The sequence below is a fragment of the Melanotaenia boesemani genome, chromosome 1, assembly GCF_017639745.1.
Source record: "Melanotaenia boesemani isolate fMelBoe1 chromosome 1, fMelBoe1.pri, whole genome shotgun sequence".
Taxonomy (NCBI): domain Eukaryota; kingdom Metazoa; phylum Chordata; class Actinopteri; order Atheriniformes; family Melanotaeniidae; genus Melanotaenia; species Melanotaenia boesemani.
In genome coordinates this window covers 1,130,973-1,152,622 of record NC_055682.1, presented here as the reverse complement: position 1 = coordinate 1,152,622, position 21,650 = coordinate 1,130,973, and the positions used below count along the sequence as shown (strand labels likewise).

Genomic DNA, 21,650 nt, shown 5'->3' with positions numbered 1-21,650 from the left:
GGCGACTCGTTCAGCTGTTACTGGCGACTCGCTCAGCTGTTACTGGCGACTCGTTCAGCTGTTACTGGCGACTCGCTCAGCTGTTACTGGGACTCGTTCAGCTGTTACTGGGACTCGTTCAGCTGTCACTGGCGACTCGTTCAGCTGTTACTGGCGACTCGCTCAGCTGTTACTGGGACTTGTTCAGCTGTTACTGGCGACTTGCTCAGCTGTTACTGGGACTCGTTCAGCTGTTACTGGCGACTCGTTCAGCTGTTACTGGCGACTCGCTCAGCTGTTACTGATGTGGTGTTTGCTGTTTGAGTAAATAATCCTTAACAAGCTGTCCTGTGCAGACTGGACCCACTACTGCAAGATTTATACTAGCAGAAGTATTTGGAACCAAATAATTTACAAATTACATAACAGAGCTCAACGGATGGAACATTATTTATCTCATATCTTAGATTGATCCAAACTTATTGAACAGAAGAAACAAATCAGTGTGGTGGTTGTTGAGCTCGGAGGAATAATGTGACGAAGGCATGGAGGCCAGCTGTTTTACATCCATCTGGTGGAGTAAAACTTCTCCTGTGCTGATGTTGCAGCAGAACTCTGATGCTTGTTGGCTGTTAGGGCGAAAGTTTCACCATAATCTATCCCCATCTGGCTCTAACCCTCAGCTATTATCCTGCTTCGTACTTGTCATTACTATCACTGCTGCTCTTCCCTGAATAAACCAACTGCTTTTTGGCCCCTGGCAGAGCAGTGAGGGTAAACGTGTTATTTTCCCGTAATGACTGGGTTTCTTCATCCATGGCTTTGAGGTAACGGAGTCCACATGCTGCTTTGTGACAGTAATCTGTGGCAGTGTGGATCTCATCACTTCCTGCATTGCCTTCTTGGACCTTCTTATCATAACCAACAGATATCCCTGGTCCCATCTAGAATGGAGCTTCTCTTGTTTCATGTTTAACACATAGAGCCACATTCGGGCCTCTTATCCGTCTGGTTTGGTACAGAGTCTGTTCGCTTGCAAAATCAGTCCCGTGCTATGGCTGTAGTTTGGGTAGCTGACTTTCAGTTAGCATACACCTGTCCATCTCAGAAGAACACACCAGCGCCTCTCTGCTGGAGCCTTCTGGTGAGGGGAGGACAGGCGGACGCCTCCTGCTTAACGCTATTTGCCCTTAACAGGCCTGAAAACCTCTGCATGCCATTATCAGACCTTTCCATACGAGACAACCTCGGCTAAAAATCTCTGCAGTGTACCCCTTTTTGTCTTCAGAAAATGTAAAAATACTGCATTTGAATGATCGTTGGTGAACGACTGCACATATTTGTATCCATCAATAGACTCGGTAGTTAACGGACCTGCTACGTCTGTGTGCCATCAGGAAGGGAGCCTTTGCTCTTGTATCAGGATTTCTATTTCAGGTTTGTACAAACTTGCCCTGAATACACACCTCCCACCCCTGCTCAGGTCTATGGACCTGTGTGCGGTACACCGGCTGTAAGGTGGCTCAGAGGACGTGACTGCAAAGGGTCATAAACTCAGCCAGCAGATCATGGGCTTCCCTCACGTCACACTGGAAGAACTGCAGCGTTCCCACTGCCTCCGGAGGGCTGGCTAAATTATCCAGGACTCCTCCCACCTCGGTCACCACGTTTGATCTGTTACTCAGCTGCAGCTTGCCAGGCACATGGCTGCTGAAGCTCCAGACCTGCTGCTCATCTGCGACTGTCCTCGCTCCATCCTGTTTATCGTTGGTATCGGTGTGTGTGTGTTGCTTTTGCAATGATTGCATGTCTTCCGTCGGCATGCTTTTGCTCGGCGGGGCTGTGTTCCACACTTGAAACATACAATGTCTGCATTACTCTGGTCTCTGCTTTGTGTGCTTGACCAGGTCTGGTTCTTGCCACGGTCCTTGTTACATCATCACTGGATTCAGCCGCGGTTAAATTTTCTGTCTTCGAAACTTTGCAGCTCTCTTTTGATCACAGGAACGGTTGATAATGCAGGGCTTCCTGCGTAGAAGTCCTTCATATCTTCAGTGCCTTTTTTCCATCATCACGTGCATCTCTCATTATGAAAAGCTCTCATGGTCCAGACTGAATCAATTCGGCGTACGCGTCAGCGTTTCACCGTCTGCTGCTGCTTCGGTTTACCCATCGGGTTCTTCCAGAACCCTTTTAACACTAGTAAGAGAAAATATCCTCTCCTTTTAGCGGAGGCAACCTGCTAGCTCCTTGTTGATCCATGAAGCTATCTAGCCGTTAGCACGCTATCCATCACCACTTTCTACCAATGAGTCCATTTCTTTTGGCCAGAAATGGCTCTTCATCCTCCTCCTCTTCCTAAGAACTCACCTGTGATCTATCGTCACTTCCTGTTTTAATTTCTTGTGGGACACCTTTAAACAGCTGGGAGGTTTTCCAGAGCAGAGGGTTAACAGATGCTGAGTCACCCACCGCCGCCCCCTGTGTGTTCACAGCAAGCTGGTAAAAGCCCTGAAATCACCATGGAAACAGCCAAATGGAGAGCTACTTATTTTTCCCAGGATGAGTTACAGTTCCAGGGGGGGCATCATCAGGACCAGCCCAGATGACTGGAACTGTAGGAAGTCCACCTCCAGCACCAGGTCACAAGGGTGGTCTGGAAAGAACTTCATGGAGACGTAGACCACACGAGGAGCCTGTCAGTCGATGCTGCAGAGCTCAGGGAAGGAAGCATTAAGGTACCTGACAACAATTAAAAAAGAAAAAAAAGAGTTTCATGTTCTTTTAACCCCTTATCAAGCGGGGTCATTTTGGTAAAAACGCCTGTAATATGACCTCCAAATTAGAATTACTGCTGTTATTAAACCCTCTGGATTGTAAGTACAGGCTTGGGCTCTTTGTAAAGGTAACACTCTCTAGTTTCACCCACAGCAATCAGTCACTGTAAGTATTACTGATAAAAAGTTATACACACAGAAAAAAATATTGTCCAATGAGACCAATCTTGATGGGAAATATTGATGTTTGACCTATAGAGAGCCCTCAAAGGTAAGGAAAGTCAACACTTAAACTTTCTGCTTTTCTGTAAAAAAGGCTTTAGTGTTAGCGCTGTGGTTGTTGTCAAAATGGTTTATTTCATCGGAAAGATGAGACTGAGCTTTAATCTGATGTGTATATTGTGGGGATTCATGACGGAGGGGCTTGCACACATTGCTGCAATGTTGTTGATTAGTAGTCATGTACCGGGACAGGTACGTCTGCATCGTAAGGGGTCAAACTGGAGAGAAGTTGGGCCTGAACAAAAAAACACCTGAACCAGGAAGCAGGACTAACATACCTCTCCATTACCTGGGTTACTTGTTCAGCGGTTCCTGGAAGCTGGTTATCAACTCGGTAATTCGTCCCAGGGTTTTCCATCTGGATCAGAGCATGCTGACATAAAAAGGGCGGAGCTTACAGCATCTGACCAATCACAGAGAAACCCTGCAGAGCAGCTACTTCCCCATGGAGAAGCCTCCTCAGTTCCTTCCTTTCCTTCATAGTCTTCATCCAGGTCTTTAGAGGCCCCGCCCCCGTGTGAGCATTTGTGTTGGAATATTAATTCCTCACCATGAAGACACGAGTAGTTGTGGTTCCATAAATTCCTGGTACAGCACTTCTGCCATGCGTGAGCGTTATTATTAAGCTCTTTATCTCAGATCAACCCTGGTGGAGCTAAACGGGAACAAGTCCAGAACCAGGACAGAAACGTTCTTCACAGCTCTCAGAAACCAGACCAGGCTCCATTTCTTCATCTAAAGCACGCATCTGTTCCAAAAACTCCTCCTCTCACCATCCACCACCACCCTGGACGGGATCTTCTAGGAATGGACGGGGCATTTTCCAGGAGATCTGATTGGTCAGGAGGCGGAGCTTTTAAACTCGATCTCTGATCCAAAACAGAACCTGCTCCGGAGTAGGTTAGCCATTACCATGGTGATTTACCTGGTAAGAAGTTAACCAGCTTCGTAGGATGGAAACCCCGGGTTAACCCTGAAGTTACCTGGATAAGAGAAAATCCAGCTTCCTGGTTCAGGCCTCTGATCTCATCCTCCAACAACTCATCCTCCAACCCCCCAAAATTTATTGTCTTTATAAATTAATTGAAGTCACAAACAACATAAAACCCGGTTCTGGTCAGAGACCATTGCCGTGTACCGATCCAGTTCTGGTTCATCCAATAAGAACACAGGAGACCCGTTGGCTCTGAAAAGTTCTGTATTCAGCTGGCAGTGAAGACGGCAGGAACAGGAAGTAGAAACAATAAATAAGTCTGAGCTAGGTTTACATGACCCAATAAAAAAATACTAAATATGCACCAATGGAACCAGCTGGTAATGTTCGTCAGGTTCTGGTCTACGTTAGAACCTACTCTGCTCTCATTGGTGGAACATGTCATGTTTGCTGTGAATGATTAAGACACAGAAAGCTGCAGAAGCCCTGCCCCCTCCAGTAGCAGGATGGTCTACATCAGGGCTACTTAACTTGGTCCTACGAGGGCAGGAATCCAGCAGGTTTTCCATGTATTCCTGCTCCAACACACCTGATTCTAATTAATGAATCATTGTGATTGGCTGTTGGATCCATTGACTTTGATTCAGGTGTGTTGAAGCAGAAATACATACGCTGGATTGCAGCCCTGATAGGACCAAATTGAGTAGCCCTGGTCTAGTCTGATCCAGTCCAGTCCGGGGGAGACAGACTCCACCCATCAGTCCTGGCAGTCTCAGTCCAGGTCCTGGATCCGACGGCAGATCTCAGCTGTAAACTCGGAACATTTGGAGGATCCTCCCAGATCCTTCGTTAGAACCTGGAACACAAACGTCCGTTACCACGGAGACAGTCAGCAACAACACTGTTTCCAAGGCGACAGTCTGTCCCATGACCCCGTCTTACCTTCTTGTCTCTGATGGTATCAAAGCAGGCCGTCTGGATCTTGTTGGCATAGTCATGGAGACCCATGTGACGCAACATCATGATGCCGCTCAGCAGCAGCGCGGTTGGGTTGGCCAGGTCCAAACCTGCGATGTCGGGAGCGGTACCGTGCACCTGCAGCATTGGATCAGGTGTTCAGAACCTCAACAGTTCTTTGTTTATGTTTGCATCAGAATCCTGTAACTAGGAGTAATCTGATTACTGGAATATGTAGATCTGACGCGTCAACATCCATGTCTGAAATATGACGTTAGCGTTTTAGTGTTGGCTGCTAATGTAGGAGCCTATGGTCTTAGCATTAGGGGCTAATGTAGGAGCCTATGGTCTTAGTGTTAGCTGCTAATGTAGGAGCCTATGGTCTTAGTGTTAGCTGCTAATGTAGGAGCCTATGGTCTTAGCATTAGGGGCTAATGTAGGAGCCTATGGTCTTAGTGTTAGCTGCTAATGTAGGAGCCTATGGTCTTAGTGTTAGCTGCTAATGTAGGAGCCTATGGTCTTAGCATTAGGGGCTAATGTAGGAGCCTATGGTCTTAGTGTTAGCTGCTAATGTAGGAGCCTATGGTCTTAGCATTAGGGGCTAATGTAGGAGCCTATGGTCTTAGTGTTAGCTGCTAATGTAGGAGCCTATGGTCTTAGTGTTAGCTGCTAATGTAGGAGCCTATGGTCTTAGCATTAGGGGCTAATGTAGGAGCCTATGGTCTTAGTGTTAGCTGCTAATGTAGGAGCCTATGGTCTTAGTGTTAGTTGTTAAGGTGCGAGCCCGCTGTCTTAGCACATAGACTGGCAATTGGCGCAGCACCACAGATTCCACCCCACCCCTCCTTGATCCTGTCTCAAGCATAAAACGTGAATATTTAAAGAAACGTCTTTATTAATTAGTTTGCCTTTACTAACTTATATATATATATATAAATGACTGTTATTGCTGTTTTTTTATTGGAATATCTACATAGGTGTACAGAGACCCGTTTTCAGCAACCATCACTCCTGTGTTCCAATAGCATATTCTTTTAGCTAATCCAAGTTTATCATGTTAAAAGGCTAATAAATCATTTAAAAAGCCTTGTGCAATCATGTTAGCACAGCTGAAAACTGTTGTACGGATTAAAGAACCAAAAAAATTGGTCTTCCTTTGGCTAGTTCAGTATCTGGAGCTTCAGCATTTGTGTGTTTGATTATAGTCTCAAAATGGCCAGAAGAAAAGAACTTTCTACTGAAACTCGTCAGTCTATTCTTGTTTTGAGAAATGAAGGCTATGCCGTGTGAGAAATAGCAAAGAAACTGAAGAACTCCTACAATGGTGTGTACTACGCCCTTCAACAAACAGAACAAACTGGTTCTAACCACGATAGGAGGAGAAGTGGGAGGTCCCGGTGCACAACTGAGCAAGAGGACAAGCACATCAGTGTCTCTAGTCTGAGAAACGGACGCCTCAGGTCCTCAACTGGCAGCTTCACTAAATGGTACCCGCAAAACACCAGTATCAACGTCAACAGTGAAGAGGCGACTCCAGGATGCTGGCAGGCAGAGTAGCAAAGAAAAAGCCATTTCTGAGACTAGCCAACAAAAGAAAAAGATTAAGACAAAAGGCAGAAGAACAAACACTGGACAGAGGAAGATTACGGACAGACTAATCTAAGTTTGAGGTGTTTGGATCACAAAGAAGAACATTCGTGAGACGCAGAACAAATGAAAAGGTGCTGGAGCAGTGCTTGACGCCATCTGCCAAGCATGGTGGAGGAAACGTGATGGTCTGGGGATGCCTTTGTGCTGGTGAAGTGGGAGGTTTGTACAGGGATATTGAATAAGGACGGCTATCACTTATCATTTTGCAGGCTGGATGTCTGCTTGAGGTCATCCGGGCCTCAGATGTTAATAGAATCCATCTGCAGGCCTTGGAGCTTGGTTTTATACACCTGTAGCCATGGACGTGGTTGGAACACCTGGTTTCAGTTATTTGGATGGTGAGTGAATACTCTTGGAAGTATAGCGTATCTGCCATTGTGGTTACCTCAGACCTGTCGTGTTCATGCTCGTGTGCATGAGCGCCTCTAGCATTCACGTCAATACTGCAACTAGTCCACGCAACACATCGCCTCACGTCAACGCGAGCAGCCTACGTGCCAAATGAATGCACGGCAGCCATGATATGTACATGGAGTCGTTGCTAACAGCAAGTATATCCCAGCCCTTATACTCCGACTTCCTGCTGCTGCATGCCAGCATGTTGTTCTTTTGTTTTCGGCTCACGTTGTGATGGTGCCACCTTCATCTTTTTAAAGGACACTGAAATGACGGAAGCAAAGCAGCTTTCTGTAAAAGCTCAGATGTAAAAAACTAAATAAATCACATGAACGGGTCAACATGCAGGAAGACATTGGGGTGTTCGGGACAAATCTAGGAGTTAATCTGATTTCTGATAATCAGATTATGCCGTCTACATGATGACGGGAATAATGTGATAATGGTCAGATTTCGTCTCTACCAGAACCGGATCCTCTAGGTTTTTCCCGCCGAAAGTTATCTACTAACTAAAACTAGCCCTGATCCAGCTAACAGTCCGTTTGTTACAGAAGTAGAACCAACCGATTCAAAGATGGCGACTCCATTGGCTCCAATGTTCCCGCTGGGAGTGACTCCGAGTCCACCGATCAGACCGGCACACAGGTCACTGAGACACAGTCACATGACATCAACATCACATGGCAGCCTCTGATTATGATGTTTCTGGCAACTCACACTCACCTGAGGATGTCTCCGTACAGGTTGGGCATGACCAGGATGTCAAACTGGGTTGGATCCTGAACCATCTGGAAACACAGAACCCACAGAGGCTAGGTGAGGTTCCACAGGGGAGAAAACCACCAAACACTTCCCAACAGATCAGATTCAACGGTCCGGGTGCTGAACTTCCACAACTTCCAGTTCTACCATTTCTCTTTCAGGTTTTCAGGCTAACAGTTAAAAACATTTCTTTCTACATTTGGTGAAAAGGTTCCAGAACCTGGATCCGAGCCTGGATTAAAATCATGTGGGGTGTGTGGGTAAACTCACATTGAGGCAGACCGTGTCCAGGTACATCTCAGTGAACTTGATGTCTTTGAAGTTCTCAGCTACTTCCCGACATTTCCTCAGGAACAGACCGTCTGACATTCTCCTGCAGAGACAAAGAAACCCCATCAGAACCATGTCAGAACCCCATCAGAACCTTGTCAACGTCATGCCCAGGCCAGTTTGCTTCAGACGGGTCAGACCTCACTGAGGTAAATCTGAGTACAGTAGTACTGGTGTACTCACATGATGTTGGCTTTGTGGACAGCCGTCACGCTGCTTCTCTGGTTGTTCCTGGCATACTCAAAGGCGTACTCTGCGATGCGTCGGCTAGCATTCTCCGTGATCAGCTTGATGCTCTGAACCACGCCATCAACAATCTGCAACGACACGATCACACCGGATCAGGGTCCTGGAACAAGGTTCAGTTTGACAGCAGAGCCTACAACCAGAGGAGCTGAGGAGAAACCAAGATGGACCAAGACAAGGAGGACAAGGTGGGGCATCACACACTCTCCTAGATGGACATCAGCTGCCGTGGACGGATCTACACAAGGACGGAGCAGGTGGTCGGGTTCGGGTGTGGACGGATCTACACGAGGACGGAGCAGGTGGACGGGTTCAGGTGTGGACGGATCTACATGAGGACGGAGCAGGTGGACGGGTTCGGGTGTGGACGGATCTACATGAGGACGGAGCAGGTGGACGGGTTCGGGTGTGGACGGATCTACATGAGGACGGAGCAGGTGGACGGGTTCGGGTGTGGACGGATCTACATGAGGATGGGGCAGGTGGACGGGTTCAGGAAGCTGCAGAGGTTCAGCTGTATTCACAAAACTTCCAGGATCCCATGCAAAGGCCCAGTTGTCCCACCAAGACATTCCTTGCAGGTCCTCATGGACCAACCCACTGTGACCTGCAGGAGGACCAGATTCTGGACTAAGTCTGACTGGACCAGGTTCTGGACCAGATCTCGGTTAGTCGGCCAGGGGATGGGGGAGGACTTTAGTGAATACAGCTGTGGAGCTGCTTCCTCCATCTTACCAGGAGACGAGGAGGAGTACCGCGATCCTGCAGCCACTAGCTGACCTGCAGGTGAGGAGGAAGATTGAGGTCATCACAGGTAACACCTGCTCACTGACATCATCACCGACATCATCAGTCCGTCTGTCACTGAGTGAGTCTGACCTTCCTGGTAGAGAACTCACCACGTGCTCGATGCCGCTGTACTCGCCCTCCGTGTTCTCCCGGATGGTGACAAGGTCGACGTCGGTGTATGGCGTCTTGTAGCCCTCAATAGAGACGCAGGGTCGCACATTGGCGTACAGGTCGAAGGTCTTCCTGAGCAGCAGGTTCATGGACGGGTGTCCGGCGGCGATGGGCGTCTTCAGGGGTCCTGCAGGAGGAAACGGTCTCATGATCACATGGTCACATGGCTCATGACGAACTTGGAGCTTTCAGAGAACCACTGACCTTTGAGGCCCATCTTGCTCCGGTCCATGGACTCTTTGGCATCAGGAGGAATCATCCAGCGACCACCCGGACCTTTGATGGCCGTCACGCTCCGCTCCTCCCATCTGATTGGAGCCTAGAGAGGTTAACTCAGGTTAACTAACTAATGCCAACTGTGGCTAACTTACTCAGGCCAACTCAGTTTAACTTACTCTGATTAAGTCAGGGTAACTCAGGTTAATTAATCCATGTAGACTCAGATAAACTAACTCAGGTTAATTAATTTAGACTACCTACAGTTAAATTACACATCCTATCTCTGATTAACTCACTCAAGCTAACTCAGGTTAACTAACTCATGCTAATTAAGGCAAACTTTGGTTAACCTACTCAAGCCAACTCAGGCTAACTCAAGCTAACTTACTAAGGCAAATAGCTTAACTTACTCAGATTAAGTCAAGCTAACAGGTTAAATTAAATATGTTAAATCAAGCTAACTCAGGTTAACTTACTAAAGACTTACTCAAGCAAACTCAGGCTAATTCCAGGTGACCTTACACTAGCTAACTCAAGTTACCTTACTCAAGCTAACTCAGGAAAACACATTCATTTCCTCAGATTAATTTAGGCTTACCCAAGTCAAGTTGTTAACTTGAGGTTAACTAATTCAGTCAAGCTTAATCAAGCTAGCTCAGGTGTACCTCAACTAACTCAGAGTAACTTATTAAAGCTAACTTTGGTTAACTAATACATGTAGACTGAGGTTAACTAACTCAGGCTAACTTACGGATGCAAACTGATTAACTTACTCAAGCTAACTCAGATTAATGAATTCAAGCTAACTCAGATTAATGAACTCAAGCTAACTCAGATTAATGAACTCAAGCTAACTCAGATTAATGAATTCAAGCTCACTCAGATTAATGAACTTAAGCTAACTCAGATTAATGAACTCAAGCTAACTCAGATTAATGAATTCAAGCTCACTCAGATTAATGAACTCAAGCTAACTCAGATTAATGAATTCAAGCTAACTCAGATTAATGAACTCAAGCTAACTCAGATTAATGAATTCAAGCTCACTCAGATTAATGAACTCAAGCTTACTCAGATTAATGAACTCAAGCTAACTCAGATTAATGAATTCAAGCTCACTCAGATTAATGAACTCAAGCTAACTCAGATTAATGAATTCAAGCTAACTCAGATTAATGAATTCAAGCTCACTCAGATTAATGAACTCAAGCTAACTCAGATTAATGAATTCAAGCTAACTCAGATTAATGAATTCAAGCTAACTCAAATTAATGAACTCAAGCTAACTCAGATTAATGAATTCAAGCTCACTCAGATTAATGAACTCAAGCTAACTCAGATTAATGAACTCAAGCTAACTCAGATTAATGAATTCAAGCTCACTCAGATTAATGAACTCAAGCTAACTCAGATTAATGAATTCAAGCTAACTCAGATTAATGAATTCAAGCTCACTCAGATTAATGAACTCAAGCTAACTCAGATTAATGAATTCAAGCTAACTCAGATTAATGAATTCAAGCTAACTCAGATTAATGAACTCAAGCTAACTCAGATTAATGAATTCAAGCTCACTCAGATTAATGAACTCAAGCTAACTCAGATTAATGAATTCAAGCTCACTCAGATTAATGTACTCAAGCTAACACAGGATAACATATTCAAGCTAACTCAGGTTAACTTATGCATGCTAACTCAGACTAACTTACTCAAGCTATCTCAGGTTAACATACTCAAGCTAACTGAAGTTAACTAACACATAAGACTCAGATGAACTAACTCATGCTAACTCAGGTAAACAAACTCAAGCTAACTCAGATTAACTCACGCATGCCAACTAAATTAAATTTATGCATGCTAACTCAGACTAACTTACTCGTGCTAACTCATACTAACTTACTCAAGCTAACTCAAGTTGACTTACTCAAGATAAATCACGATAACATACTTAAGCTAACTCAGGTTAACTTACTCAAGCTAGCTCAGGTTAATGTACTCAAGCTAACTCAGAATAACATACTCAAGCTAATTCAGGATTATATACTCATGGTAATTCAGGTAAGCATACTCATGCTAACTCAGGTTAACTTATTTAAGCTAACTCAAGTTAACATTTAAGCTAAGTCAGGTTAACTCACATTTCTAACTCAGGTTAACTTCTGCATGCTAACTCAGGTAAACTCACTCAAGCTAACTAAGCTAACTCCTGTGTGGTCAAACTTACATTAGCTGCATCAAATATTTTCATAACCGCCGTGGAGATCTCTGGACCAATTCCATCACCAGGAATCAGAGTGACAGTCTGCATCTGTTCACGCACACATGCACACACACACACACACACACACACACACACACACACACACACACACACACACACACACACACAGCAAGTTGAGTCCTGTTCTCCGACAGGTGATCAATCTTCACACCTTCAACTGAGTCCCACGCCCAATTTCCACTGAGTGTATATGCGCCAAATCTGCCTGTGTGACGGTATCGTTCCGACCTCCGCGGCGAGTCAATCCACACCAGGAGCGTGTCAGCTGAGGAGAGCCCACGCGTGCAGTCCGCCTTAGCTGGATCCATGATGGAAAAAAAACACACCCTGACCGTTAATGATGTAATGTTTTCACAGTTCAGCAGTGCAAATCTGAACAGGGGCTTCTATTTTGAAAATCGTCGGAAGCTTTTACACTGCTCCTGTGTCTGATTTCCTGTCTGCCCCTATCTGAACTGCTAAGTTCGACGCGTTCTGGACACGTGCTCCATCTGAAATAGACTCGGCGCGTATGTTTAGTGGAGAGCCGCGACGAGGCGCTTCTGGAACGCTTCTGACGCACCGTGGCGGGCCCGGTGGGAACGGAACTGTTGAGACGCTACAAAGAGCTGCAGAGGCTGTGGCGCGGAGACAACGCGGTCGCAGCGCGGCGCGGTCGCAGCCCGGCGCGGTCGCAGCGCGGCGCAGACACACCCAGTGGAATCAGTTACACGTTGGAACCATGAAGTCATCATTTCTCCAACTTATTTAACCTCTAAATCCCAGAGAGATTTCATGCTGTTTCTGATGGAAAATGGTCCAGAAAGAAGAAATTATTTCCATGTTTAAACCATCTTGCTATAAAAAATAAAGCTTCATCAGAGGAAGAAACATCACTGCAGATGCCTCAATGTTAAAATGAGGATAAGACATAGAAAATATGAAGGACTTTTTTGCATATTATGGTATGTAACTACGTTGAAAGTGAGCGTCAGGAGACAGAAACCTCCAGAATCTACACATGGACGTTATCTGGTCAAACATTCATGTAGCTGAAGAGCAGCAGAGTGAAACTCCCCCTTCGTTGATCTGGCTTTCTAAAAAACACCAGGTCACAGCAGTCCTGCCAGGTTCATTCCTCTAGAGCCGGTTTATAATGGTTCGATTATTAAAAACAGTCTGATCGGGTGAGACTCGGTCTCCTCCCCTGTCCGGCCCTGATCTCGGAGCACCCACAGCTGCAGCCTGCTCACCACACCATCCTGCTACCCTGATTATAAAATCTGTTGACTGTTGTAGGCCAAATGGGAATGAGACGGTCTTAAGAGACGAATGGTGCTCTCATAACAACCTCGTCCTAAACATCAAAAGACCGAAGAGCTAATCATTGATTCCAGGCGGGAAAGGGAGGAGCTCAGGACATTGAGATTGAGGGTGTAGCAGTAAAGAGGGTGCCCTGTTTTATATTTTTGGTGGTGAACACTGGTGCTGTTGTAAAAAAGGCTCAACAGAGGCTTTATTTCCTTCAGCTGCTCTTCAGAGACTGAGGAAAACATCCCAGAGGATCATCTGCCCCCTCTGGATGACGTCTACTGCTCTGGAAGTTGCAGCACAGCTTCTTCTCCCACCTACTTCACAACATGTTAACTCTGCTGCCCTCTGGTGGATGGTACAGGTCACTTTGAACCCGTTTCCACCGGGCAGCCGTCGGCATGTGGACCGTCCTCTGCATCCTGACAGGAGGTCTGGGACGTGGTCTACTCACCCCTCTGGAGAAGGATGTGGACAACAGCGCAGATCTTGCTGCCGCTCCCATCACCGGGGTCACCTGCAGGACAACATGAAGGTCATATCTACAGCTTCTCCAAACAGATGTGTCTCATGTCACCTCCAGCTGATTACGGAGCATCAAGAAAAATGAGTTTATGATTAAAACATATTTTTTACCTTTATTACAAACTAAATAGAAGCTGGACTTAAAAGCGATCGTGTCTGAGGACGCGTGTAGTGAACCTGTGGCTGGGTGTGGGGAACTGGACAGCGCCCCAGGGCACTTGTAGGTCGAGGTAATTCTTGGTAATTCTTGGTAGTGATGGCCAATCACCTGTTGGCTTGTAACCAAGAATTGACCAAGAATTGAGCTCATCCACCAATCGCATCTCGGGGACCGGTCTGAAGTCCCGCCCAGGTCTACCAAGAATGGACCAATCAGAGAACTCCCCTCATTCTTGGCTAGCGGAATCGGACTTGGAGCGCAAAAGTAGCGTACATTTATTTTTCTATGGCATCGCTCTATCTTATACTGACATCTACGAGGTCAGTACGTTTAACATACCGTATCTATACACTTTTTGTATCAATTGTTGGGGTGACTGTCTGGCGGTAGCTTTTAAATTATATCCACGCTAGTAATAACGAGACTACTACCTGGGCCAACCCCCACTCAGGTTATTTTCCTGGGGTTGTTTTCGCACTTTAACCCACTGTCTACCGTGGTTGAACTCGTGGCTAAGTGGTAAAATAAATTTTCCGGCGGCATATTTTGCTAGTTTAGTTCATCAATGAACTAAATGTTATATAATGTTATATAATGTTACAAACAGACGTATGTATATTTTTTGGATGGACACGGTCACTATTACTACAGTAACTTAGCGGGCTTACATTAGCTCTGGTAATTTGACAACTAACCTAAACTTATATATTACCCTTATTTTGTAGATGGGTGTATATTATTCATTCATTCATTCATTCATTGCTCTGTTATTTTCCCTTCACAGGGCAAATATATATAGATAGTTCAGCACTTATTTAAATTGATTTGAGGTTTGCAGCTAAACCTTTTAACAAGTTGCCCTTTCTAAGTTAACTGTAGTAAAATAATACATTAATTGTAAGTCACTGTGTATATGTAGTGTCTGCAAATTTTTATTTGTAATACATAATAATTTGCTCATCTATTACAACTAAGCAGCAGAGTGCTGAAATGGTCTTTTACTGATTTATTTTTGATGCAGTCACATACCGAGCCCTCATCCACTGTCAGTCACCCTCCTGCATCCACTCTTTCAGCCCCAGGACCCTCCCCTGCCTTTGTGGAGGAAACTCCATCCACATCTGCAGTCCCAGGACCCTCCTCTGCCCCCACCCATGTGGCTCCAGGTGTGGAGAGCACCAAAAGGTGAGTTAAACTAAGAAAACACAATATTAGGATAATGTAAAAAGTCAAAGATATTGTCACATCACTCTAATACTTTTTTTGCACATATAATTTTTTACTACAGGAGTTTCATTGGGATCAAAGTCCTGCACAGCGGCCCGACTGCAACAGAGTGGTTGAGGCTGTTTTTGTGAAGCTCTTTGCCATATACCCAAGCACTGTCCGCTGTGAGGGACTCAAGATACACTGTGGTGGTACGCGCTTACAAAAACATCACAAATGCCAGGCTGATGAGTGAGCCCACAATCCAGCTGCCTGAAGTAAACGCTGCTACAGTTTCACAGCGGTGAGTTTGATTTATATAAATGTACATATTTACGCTTTGCATAGAACTGATTTTGTTGACCACTAATTATGAGACTTTCTTTATGAGACGTGATTACATATTCCAGTCTGGGGCAAAAATATATATGAATCACATCAAAAGAAAGATCTCATTTTTTTGTGCATTATACTATGTGAAAACTTTGGTTTTCATATACATTATTTTGTGTTTTCATAGGTACTGCAGGCGGTGCAAGGCACAGGAGCGAGACATTGTTAAACAGGTTTTCCAGCTCAACAGGCACCAATGGCAGCCCCGGCAAAATAGTCCGGCTGCCCTGCAGAAAGGACAAACTGTTGCTTTTGGCACTTTGGCTCAGCCTCACCGTTTTGTTCTGCCACCGAACACTGCTGGCCAGGCCCAGCTGAAAGGGAGGCCACAACATCAGGCACCTCCACAGCAATTTGTGTTTATTCAGCCTGCTCCACCTGCTCCTCTGCCCATTATGGTACCCCAGCTTCCAGCAATGCCTAAACCGACAAATATTGCAAACACACCCATTTATATATCCATACCACCATCATCTCCCACACAGTCAACACCACAAGCTGTTCCTTACACCACTCAGCAGTACAGACGCAGAAAAAATGGAGGCAGAGCAGGCAGGCATTTCAAAAAGAAGACGGACATAATAGTTTGCAGCAAGTGCCAAAAGGACAGGAAGCCACCGACACATCGGCAGTATTTTGGTAACTGGTACTGTGAAGAGACTGAGACTCAGTCCTATGAGGAGTGGAGGGCTTTACTGGAGAAACGCGAGTAAGTAAAAAAAAATAAAGCAGAAAATGAGGAACACTTAGTACTGCAGTTTCAGTACACAGTACGCTGCAAATCTGCTTTTTGTTTAGTTCATTTGCAGTGCAGTTTAATTTAATTTATTATTGTCATGTGGCAAAGACTTTTATTATTTAATCCTATTTTATACCCATTTTAAAGATTGATATTTTTTTATTCTATTTAATACTTGTTTTTATGGGTACTGTTGTTATTGTGATTTCTATTTGTATTGTTTCTGCTCCATTTGTAAATAGTTTTTTCTGTATATTAAAGATATTAATTTTTCTTTTAATTCTTTCTTTATTCTCTTTCTTAAAAATGTTATATATATATTTATATATATATGTATATATATATATATATACACACACACACACACACAGAACAGTGATATGCAACCTGGACTAATACATGATACATTAAGTAAAAATTGAATAAAAATAAATAATATTAAAAAATATTTAAATATGAAAATAAATAGCACTAATGCAATAGGACTAATGTACATGTTTGTAGAAATTTGTAGAAATAAAAAAAATGTAGGTCACAAGAATGTGGCATTGCTATTCTTTTTAAATTAATGCAGTAGAGGTTATCTATTCATTTATTTATTTTTATTTAATTGCAAGCTCATTACATTATAAACAAACATTAGAAACACTACAAAAGGCATGGTTAAGGGACAAATATTTCAAAGTAATATGTTGTGTAAGCACGTGGACAAGTGTGTACACGAATACATTTTTACATGGGTGTATATATATATATATGTTTATTTTTCTGGCAGCATCTGGTCATTTTCGTGTATTTGCGGGCTTGCCGAATGCGGGACGCGAACTCGCGATCTCGGGTTACGTTCCCGCATTCATGGTAGTTTTACCTCGACTAACAGGCTATGTCCTCGGCGCAGGTGGCAGCGCATCCGTCTACCATGTGAGACCAGAGTTCGAATCAGGGGACAAATTTTTACACCTTCCAGTCGGGTCCTTCATGCTACTGCCTACTGTGGCTTTGGAGCAAAGTGTCTGCTAAATGTCTGCAGGATGAGTTAGAAAGAGGCTCCAAACATGGCATCCTACCGCAGAAACCTGAGATCCCTCAGACCTACACAGCTGTCTGATGAGGTTTACTCTACCCTCCCTTCCCACTCAGACTTCTCCTTACTGTCTGTTAATGAGGCTACAGAAACACTCTGCTCCTCTCTCGCCTCCTCTCTGGACAAACTCTGTCCTCTGGTGTCAAAACCAACCAGACAAAACCCTCCCAGTCCATGTCTCACAGAGGCTCTAAGGGAGCACAGAGCCGGACTCAGGGCTGCAGAAAGAAAGTGGCGCAAATCAAAAGAGCACACTGACTTGTCTGAGTAGCAGCAAAAACTTGAAACTTTCACATCCAGTCTAAAGGCGGCCAAGATAGCCTTTTATCAGAACAAGATCCACAATGCTCCCAACACACGACATGTTCATGGTGTTTAACTCTCTTCTATCTCCACCACCTGCTCAGCCTCCCACTGTGCTGACTGCAGAAATGTTTGCTTCCTACTTCACTGAAAAGGTCGCTACCATCAGTAACCAATTCACTGAGCCTGACCAACTCAGCCTTACCAAACCAGCTACTGGTGCCTCACTCTGCTCCTTCCGCTCTCTAAATGAGGACCAAGTCTCTAAACTTCTAGTCAGCTCAAAACCCACGACCTGTCCTCTTGATCCTGTTCCCTCTGACATCCTGCAGAGCATTTTACCTACAATCAAACCTGCAGTAACCCATATTATCACCTCCTCTCTTAAATCCGGTATCTTTCCCTCTGCCTTCAAGCAAGCTCGGGTTCCCCCGCTGCTGAAGAAACCCACACTCATCCCAGCCCAGGTTGGAAACTACCGGCCGGTCTCACTGCTTCCATTCATGTCTAAACTACTAGAGCGTGCAGTCTTCAGTCAGGTCTCACAGTTCCTCCAAGACAACAACCTGTTAGATCCATATCAGTCTGGCTATAGGCAAGGCCGCTCTACTGAACCTGCTCTCCTGTCAGTTACTGATTCCCTACGGGTTGCCAGATCCGCTGGTCAATCCTCAGTCCTTATACTGCTGGACCTGTCTGCTGTCTTTGACACGGTCCACCATCACATACTGTTCTCCAAACTCTCAGAGCTTGGCATCTCAGGATCTGTCCTCTCGTGGTTCATGTCCTACCTCACAGGAAGATCTTTCAAAGTATCTTGGCGAGGGGGCGTGTCCAGATCACATGGGCTGACAACAGGGGTGCCTCGGGGCTCGGTGCTTGGCCCTCTTCTCTTTTCACTATACACCTCCTCACTCGGTGCAGTCATTAGCTCTCATGGTTTCTCCTACCACTGCTATGCAGATGACACTCAGCTTTTCCTTTCTTTCCCACCTGATGACACAACCGTCTCAATGTGAATATCAGCATGTTGCTGATATCTCTGCATGGATGAAGGATCACCACCTTCAGCTAAATCTGTCCAAGACCGAGTTTATTGTCTTTCCAGCCAATCCTTCCTTACCGCCACAGATAAGTGTGCAGCTTGACTCCATCACGCTTGTGCCTACGTCTTCTAGCAGGAATCTTGGTGTCATGGTAGACAACCAGCTGACCTTTAAGGACCATGTTGCCTCGGTCTCCCGGTCTTGCCGATTTGCTCTCTACAACATCAGGAGGATCAGACCCTACCTGACTGAACACACGGCCCAGCTCCTGGTCCAGGCTCTGGTCATTTCTCGCATTGACTACTGCAACTCCTTACTGGCTGGCCTGCCTGCATGCTCAGTTAAACCTCTGCAGATGATCCAGAACGCAGCAGCACATCTGGTCTTCAACCAGCCAAAAAGAGTTCATGTCACTCTGCTGCTAATCGCTCTCCACTGGCTTCCAGTTGCAGCGCATCAGATTCAAAGCTCTGCTTCTGGCTTACAAAACAATAACCCAAACGGCTCCGGTCTACCTCCACTCCTTAATCCAGAGCTACACTCCCTCTACCTCCACTCCTTAATCCAGAGCTACACTCCCTCTCCACAGTTACGCTCTGCCAGTGAAAGACGCCTAGTGCGCCCACCACAAGGTGGCACCAACAAACAAACAAAAAAAAATGACAAGCACTGCCTCTAGCGCCACATGGCAGCACCTGGTCCCCCTGGACTCCCAGCAGTCTGACTACCACTTAATGATGACGTCCATCTTGTCGTAGCAGCGGGTCAGCCACTGCTCATAGATCAGTCTGAGACGCAGCAGCGTTGAAGAGCAGTTTTGTTTACAGAACAGATAATTTATTTTCTATCATACTTATTGTATATATATATATATATATATATAACCGTTCATCCAACCGTTCATCCATCTATCTATTCATCCAACCGTTCATCCATCCATCCGTTCATCCATCCATCTATTCATCCAACCGTTCATCCATCTATCTATTCATCCAACCGTTCATCCATCTATCTATTCATCCAACCGTTCATCCATCCATCCATCTATTCATCCAACCGTTCATCCATCCATCCATCCATCTATTCATCCAACCGTTCATCCATCCATCCATCTATTCATCCAACCGTTCATCCATCCATCCATCTATTTATCCAACCGTCCATCCATCTATTCATCCAACCGTTCATCCATCTATCTATTCATCCAACGTTCATCCATCTATCTATTCATCCAACCGTTCATCCATCTATCTATTCATCCAACCGTTCATCCATCTATCTATTCATCAAACCGTTCATCCATCCATCTATTCATCCAACCGTTCATCCATCTATCTATTCATCCAACCGTTCATCCATCCATCCGTTCATCCATCCATCTATTCATCCAACCGTTCATCCATCTATCTATTCATCCAACCGTTCATCCATCTATCTATTCATCCAACCGTTCATCCATCCATCCATCTATTCATCCAACCGTTCATCCATCTATCTATTCATCCAACCGTTCATCCAACCGTCCATCCATCCATCTATTCGTCTGGAAGGCTTAATTTAGTGAAAAAAAGTCCATCCAGCTTCTTTCTGAACTTTTTGTTCTTGTACTGAACTGTATGGATTTAAGCTCCAGTCATGGTTCCATAGAAACTCTGCTAGCTAGCTATGCATCCTGCCACTGACACTTTGCACATGCTCTTCTTGTATACTGCTGCTCCAACTGTTTTTAAAATTGCCTCCCGCGGACAAATAAATTTTTTTTAATTGCTGCAGTTTTCGCCCGCTGAAGGACATGGGTGGCTAGCTAGCAGCTAACCATCTAGCAGCTAACCGGCTAACGGGGCCGTTTAACAGCAGTTTAATGGAAATTAAAGCCAAAAAGTTTGAGTTTACACAGAAACATTCAGCTTAGATGAACTCTGTTAGTGTGTTTAAAGCCTGATAAACGCCCTGCTTCTCACCAGTGACCTCCACGCGCTTCCTGCTGCCATCCTGCCGAAGAAGAACTCACAAAGATCCACTGCCTGCGAGATGTATCACTACAGTCTGATGCCAAGCACCTGTCCCCTCAAAGATGGGTCTCTGAGAGGATAACTACCTCTAACAGAGAAATATCGGTGTCTCTTTTGATTGGAAGTGTGTGTGTGTGTGTGTGTGTGTGTGTGTGGGGGGGGGGGGGGGGGGGGGGGGGGGGGGGGGGGTTTACAGCAGGAGTCACAATTGAAAACGCTGACAGTAAAACTGGAGCATGTGGATTAAAATATTGGTGGATGGAATAAAATCAGTTTCACTTAGATTTAATACCACTGAGGACATACTGAAGATGAAGAATAATATATATATATATATATATATATATATATATATATAGAGAGAGAGAGAGAGAGAGAGAGAGAGAGAATAGAATAGAATAGAAATACTTTATTAATCCCTTTGGAGAGTCCTCAGGGAAATTTGGGTACCAGCAGCAATACAACACCAACAGTAAAGCAGGACAAGCACAAGACACAATATATACAGGTACAAAGCAAAATAGAGGCAACAAGGTGCAAGAAAAGCACAAATAGAATACAATAAATAACAATAAGATAAGTTAAATAAAACAATATAAACAAGCATTGCACACAGTAGAGGTGGTACAGATTCCCAGTTCACTATTACACGTATAAGTTATTGCAACTGTTTGTATGGGTTATTGTGCATGTGTTGTATCAGGCGGACTGCACACCTCCCTCTCCCCCCTCCTTCTCCCCCTCCCTCTTCTCCCTCCTTCTCCCCCTCCTGTCTACTGCAGAGTTGTACAGTTTGATGGCTCGGGGGACAAAGGAGTCTCTGAGTCGGTTGGTCCTACTCTTGGGGAGGAGCAGCCTGTTACTGGTCAGGCTTCTCTGTGCACTGATGACAGTATGCAGAGGGTGACTGGCATCATTCACAATAGCCAGTAGTTTTTTTAGTGTTCTCCTCTCTGCCACTGTCACCAGGGAGTCCAGCTTCATGCCAACCACAGAGCCCGCCCGCCTGATGAGTTTTTCCAGCCTGTTAGCACACCTTTTTGTCATGTTACCCCCCCAGCAGACAACAGCATAAAAAAGCGTACTAGCCACCACAGACTGATAGAACATCCACAGGAG

General features: G+C 45.0%; 1 protein-coding gene across 4 annotated transcripts; it reads right to left on the bottom strand.

Annotated features, from left to right (window-relative positions):
* Positions 1-4,218: 4,218 nt before the first annotated feature.
* Positions 4,219-20,618, bottom strand: LOC121638343 (isocitrate dehydrogenase [NAD] subunit alpha, mitochondrial). 4 transcript variants are annotated; one of them, XM_041983072.1, is made up of 12 exons: positions 20,481-20,538; positions 15,623-15,767; positions 13,518-13,580; positions 11,717-11,800; positions 9,478-9,592; positions 9,213-9,400; positions 8,251-8,384; positions 8,008-8,110; positions 7,699-7,763; positions 7,540-7,624; positions 4,915-5,067; positions 4,219-4,828 (listed from the first exon to the last, which is right to left on the bottom strand). In XM_041983072.1, exons 2-12 carry the CDS (start codon positions 15,680-15,682, stop codon positions 4,745-4,747), a joined length of 1,134 nt encoding a protein of 377 aa, XP_041839006.1. In that variant the 5' UTR covers positions 15,683-15,767; positions 20,481-20,538; the 3' UTR covers positions 4,219-4,744. The 4 variants fall into 4 exon arrangements, with proteins under 4 accessions (XP_041839006.1, XP_041839015.1, XP_041839023.1 ...); XM_041983081.1 differs by lacking the exon at positions 15,623-15,767 and having other exon boundaries at positions 20,481-20,618; XM_041983089.1 differs by lacking the exons at positions 15,623-15,767; positions 20,481-20,538 and adding an exon at positions 13,700-13,719.
* Between the last annotated feature and the right edge of the window lie 1,032 nt (positions 20,619-21,650).

What these genes read in the sequence shown, in the direction of transcription:
- LOC121638343 (XM_041983072.1), bottom strand. Translation starts at nt 15,682, where the DNA reads ATGTTGTGGCCTCCCTTTCAGCTGGGCCTGGCCAGCAGTGTTCGGTGG. An exon ending in TTCGGTGGCAGAACAAAACG is followed by an intron (nt 13,581 to 15,622) that starts GTGAGGCTGAGC and finishes GTTGTCCTGCAG; the next exon opens with GTGACCCCGGTGATGGGAGC. An exon ending in CCACATCCTTCTCCAGAGGG is followed by an intron (nt 11,801 to 13,517) that starts GTGAGTAGACCA and finishes GTGCGTGAACAG; the next exon opens with ATGCAGACTGTCACTCTGAT.